Source organism: Panthera uncia, assembly GCF_023721935.1.
Source record: "Panthera uncia isolate 11264 chromosome A1 unlocalized genomic scaffold, Puncia_PCG_1.0 HiC_scaffold_17, whole genome shotgun sequence".
Taxonomy (NCBI): Eukaryota; Metazoa; Chordata; class Mammalia; order Carnivora; family Felidae; genus Panthera; species Panthera uncia.
This window is the reverse complement of record NW_026057577.1, coordinates 87,771,812-87,776,318: the sequence shown is the minus strand read 5'-3', so window position 1 is coordinate 87,776,318 and position 4,507 is coordinate 87,771,812. Positions and strand designations below refer to the sequence as shown.

Genomic DNA, 4,507 nt, shown 5'->3' with positions numbered 1-4,507 from the left:
CCCCCTCTCCCCCCCGCCCCCCGCCCTCTCCCACTTGCTTAGTCTCTCTCAAAATAAATAAACTTTAAATACAACATTCTGTAATTCTACTCTTAGAATAAAAACAGGTGTCTGGGAGGCTGAAGTGTAGGCTCCAAAAGTTTTCCACATTTCTTGGAGATGGGACGATGAAACAGTTTCAACATTAGACCATTTCTAACTCCAGAATGGGATGAAATGAATAAAAGCGAGAGTGCCCATGTGATAGCATTCCTAACATGGAGCATCCTAACTGAAAAGCTACTGAATCCATTAATGGATATACATAATGGTAACTGAGTTTCCGAGAAAACTTAGTAGCTGCAACAGTAGCAGCTTTCAAAGTGCAGGCCCTTTCAGAGGCTTCCATGAAATCATAACTCTTTTCATAATAATAAGAGTAAGATACTACTTGCCATTTATAATTTGTTGACATTTACACTGATGGTTCAAAACTAGTGGTGGGTAAAACTGCTGCACCTAACAGAAATCAAGGCAGTGGCTCTAAACCATATAAGTAGAAGCAGTCCCTTGTGTTCTGTGTCACCACACACTCTCGGTTTTTTTAAAAAAAGTTTCACACAAGACTATTCTTATATAATAATCATTAATTTTATTAAATATCAATCCTCAGGTGAACATTGTTTTTAATATTCTGTATTATAAAATGGGAAGTGCATATAAAGTGGTTCTTTTGTATACTGATGGTTATCTTAAGTTAAAGCACTCATGCAATTGAGTTGCAGTCTGAACTAGCTGCCTTGTTCATGGAATGCCAGTTGTAGTTGTAAGAATTACTGTGACAAACCATGGCTCTTCACACTTGGATATTCGTCAGACATTTTCTTGAAAATGGATAAAAGTGAGCCTGTTTTCAAGGAAAACACACAGACAGAAGTCGTTGCCAGTGATAAAACTTGAGCTCTTAAGTGAAAATTAGAATTTGGAAAACTGGTAACTATCACCCTGAAGCTTAACAGCTTTTTAGTATTATTGTGAAACCCTCATGATATGAATAACTGATATTATAATAGTATATAATGAAATAGATCAACATTTGGAAGATCTACCTAATTCAGCAAACTAGTATTTTCCATATGACCAATGTGCAATGTGCACATTAAAAAGTTAAAAACCATGCATATATAAAAGATCCATTCAAAGTGCAAGACAGATCAATGAATTTTAATGTAGTAGTACTAAAAGTTTATTGAAATTATTTCAGATTTGACATTGCAACTAAAGTCTACCCTGTGGAGTTTTAGTGTATAGATAGTATCAAAGAAGGAATTTGTATACGTCTTGAACAAGTTACTAAAATAGTCCTTTTTTATAAGTATTTATCTGAGAAAGAACAGATTTTCTTCATGTGCCTCAACCAAACAGCGTATTGCAATGAATTCAGTTTAAATATTTGTAAAAATGTGAAACACTGAGCCCCATTAACATTTATTTTGGAAAATATTTTTTTAATAAAATTTATATTAATAGAATTTGATATTTTTAAATGAATTAGTAAATATTTAAAAATTTTCTTAATTTTGATTTCTGTTTAGTAAATATACATGTTTTTAGCTTACATAAACAAAATTTATTTTGGGATCTCCAAGAATATAAAGTTGTCATGAGGCCAGAAAGCCTGAGACCTGCTAGACACGAACATATATTTTGCTAAGGCTTTACCCTCACTAACTCTTCAGGACAAGACTTGGAGTTACATGTTTGAGTCTAGCATGTTTGAAGCATGCTCATTTGTGACCTTAAGGTATTTATTATATTCCCTAAATATGATTCCTCTTTACCTGAAATTCTTTACAGTCTGTAACCATGAGGATTTCAGCTTCAGACATATAAATTGAATCACTTTAAGTGAAAATCTTTAGGAAGTGAAAATTCCTTGTCATTGCAATATATGTAATTATCCTGGTGTCTGAAAACCTCAATGGAGAAGGGAGAACATACATTTAACTGAATTTTAGGGCAACAAATCACTTTAGTACCTGTGACTTTTTTGTCAATTGTGAAAATCATAGGTATTTCATTTGTTGTAGATATCTTAAAGTATTTTGCAGTCATTGCTACTGCTAGATCTTATTTTTGCATTACAAAGAAACATAATTTTTTGTTCTAACATTTTGATAATTATATCTTAATGTAACATTGTCTTTCCAATCTATATGTTAGGTTTATGCATTTATAAATGTTACTCTGAAAAGAGCCCATAGGTGTCAGAGTACCAAACATAAAAATGATTAAAGAGTAATTTCAAAAGAGGGAAGGAACTGACCATATGGAGACTGTGTATGTGTCAGACACTACTGGGCCATTTTTTCACTTATCTAGTCTTCAAATAGATGTGATTGTGGAAAACATCACTGAGGAAATGATACCTTAGCAAGAAAAGTGAATTCCCTAAGGTCATATGATCTTGGTACTCAAAATTGACATCACTTAAAATTTGTGCTCTTCATACTCTGGTCATTGTGTGTCACTGGTATCCTTTTTATTTGGTGTGTCTCTGGTGTGTGAAGAGAAAGAAATAAATATGTGTGCATGTATATATTTTTAGAAGTTGATTTTTTTTTAACTTTTTTTTAAATGTTTATTTTTGAGAAAGAGAGACAGAGCGTGAGCAAGGGAGGGATAGAGAGAGAGGGAGACACATAATCCGAAGCAGGCTCCAGGCCGTCAGCACAGAGCCCAACATGGGTCTCAAAGTCATGAACCGTGAGATCATGACCTGAGCCAAAGTCGGCTGCTCAACCGACTGAGCCAGCCAGGCACCCTAGAGGTTGATTTCTGACCTCATTGCCCTAACCTCATTTTGCCAGTTAAGATCTCATATTTATTTGTTGTGAATCTAACAAACCCCCAAGGTTGTGGTTCACAGGAATATTGGAGAGGGAATAAATGCTCTTGTAGAAAATGCTTTCTGGATAAATTACTAAGTCCTTAGCTGAGAGATAAATAATTGGTTAGGAGCAAAAGCTATTTCATCTGGGTCATGATATGCGGCCTTGTGATTCTGAGTGCCAGATTTTTTGATTCCCACAGGAGGCAGCCTTCTGTGCTGTGATTCTTGCCCTGCTGCTTTTCATCGTGAATGCCTGAACATTGATATCCCTGAAGGAAACTGGTATTGCAATGATTGTAAGGCAGGCAAAAAGCCCCATTACAGGGAAATTGTCTGGGTAAAAGTTGGACGATACAGGTGAGTGAGCATGAAGGAGACTGACACTCTTTTTTTTTTTTTTTTACCATCCTCTGTTTCTTGGGATCTTAAATACAGTGTTTAGCTTTTTTTTTTCTTTAAATTTTTTTAAAAATTTTTCTGATTAAGCAAGGTGCACCCCCCATTAATTTTTTCATTATAAAAGAAAAAAACTCATTTTCTGTTTTGTGATTATAGGAATAATACATATTCTCTGGAAAATTCATGAATGAAAACAAACCCATAACAAGGAAGATACATTGCTAATATTTTAGCATATTTACTTGAAGACACACCAATGCATGTTCCCTCAAAATAATTAGCCTTATGGTTTATACCCAGTTTTGTGTCTTTTCTTTTTTTTAATTATTTTTGTTGATCATGGAATATACAGAAGAATATCATAACATGCATGATTTAAGAGAATCAGAAATTTACCTTTCTGATACATACATACATAAGTACATACCTATGTATGTTCCTCCCATTTAAAAAAATAGCATATTGCTGGTACTTGAGGCTCCCTCCATGACCCTTTCTGAATATACTGTTGCCCCACTCCTAGCAGTAACGACTATACAACATATTTGTGTTTTTTATTCCTTTGCGTTACTATATGTTTACACATGTATAATGTTTTGTTTTGCACGTTTTAGACCTTTATGTAAAGGAATTGATGCTATATTTTCCTGCTACTTGCTTTTTTCATTCACTATTATGCTCCTGAGATTTATAGTGGTTAGTGTAGTGCTCTAGTTCATACTTTGCCATTCTCCATTTCTTTTTCTTTTTTTTTTTTTTTTTTTTAAAGTCAATTTTTCTTTATTTTTTTTTTTTCAACGTTTTTTTATTTATTTTTGGGACAGAGAGAGACAGAGCATGAACGGGGGAGGGGCAGAGAGAGAGGGAGACACAGAATCGGAAACAGGCTCCAGGCTCCGAGCCATCAGCCTAGAGCCTGACGCGGGGCTCGAACTCACGGACCGCGAGATCGTGACCTGGCTGAAGTCGGACGCTTAACCGACTGCGCCATCCAGGCGCCCCTCTCCATTTCTTTTTCATATAGACTTCCGATATAGTGTAGTTAATTTATCCATTTTCCTGTTTGGAGCAGTTTGTCAGTGTTCCTTAGTGTACATGCACAGGAGTTTTTCTAGGATAGGGGTTTCCACCTTAAATAACTAATGCCAAATTGTCTTCCTAAAGTGGACATGTAAAGTATTAATTTACATTTATTTTATTTTATTTTATTTTATTTTATTTTATTTTATTTTATTT

At 34.6% G+C, this 4,507-nt stretch overlaps 1 protein-coding gene across 4 annotated transcripts in view; it reads left to right on the top strand.

The window, feature by feature from the left end:
• NSD1 (nuclear receptor binding SET domain protein 1) overlaps positions 1 to 4,507 on the top strand; it is a 146,319-nt gene that overhangs the window by 120,725 nt on the left and 21,087 nt on the right. For all 4 annotated transcript variants that reach the window (XM_049648612.1, XM_049648610.1, XM_049648611.1 and 1 more), the window contains one exon: positions 3,073 to 3,229. In XM_049648612.1, the coding sequence (XP_049504569.1) occupies positions 3,073 to 3,229 (157 nt within the window). The remainder of the gene's footprint in view (positions 1 to 3,072; positions 3,230 to 4,507) is intronic.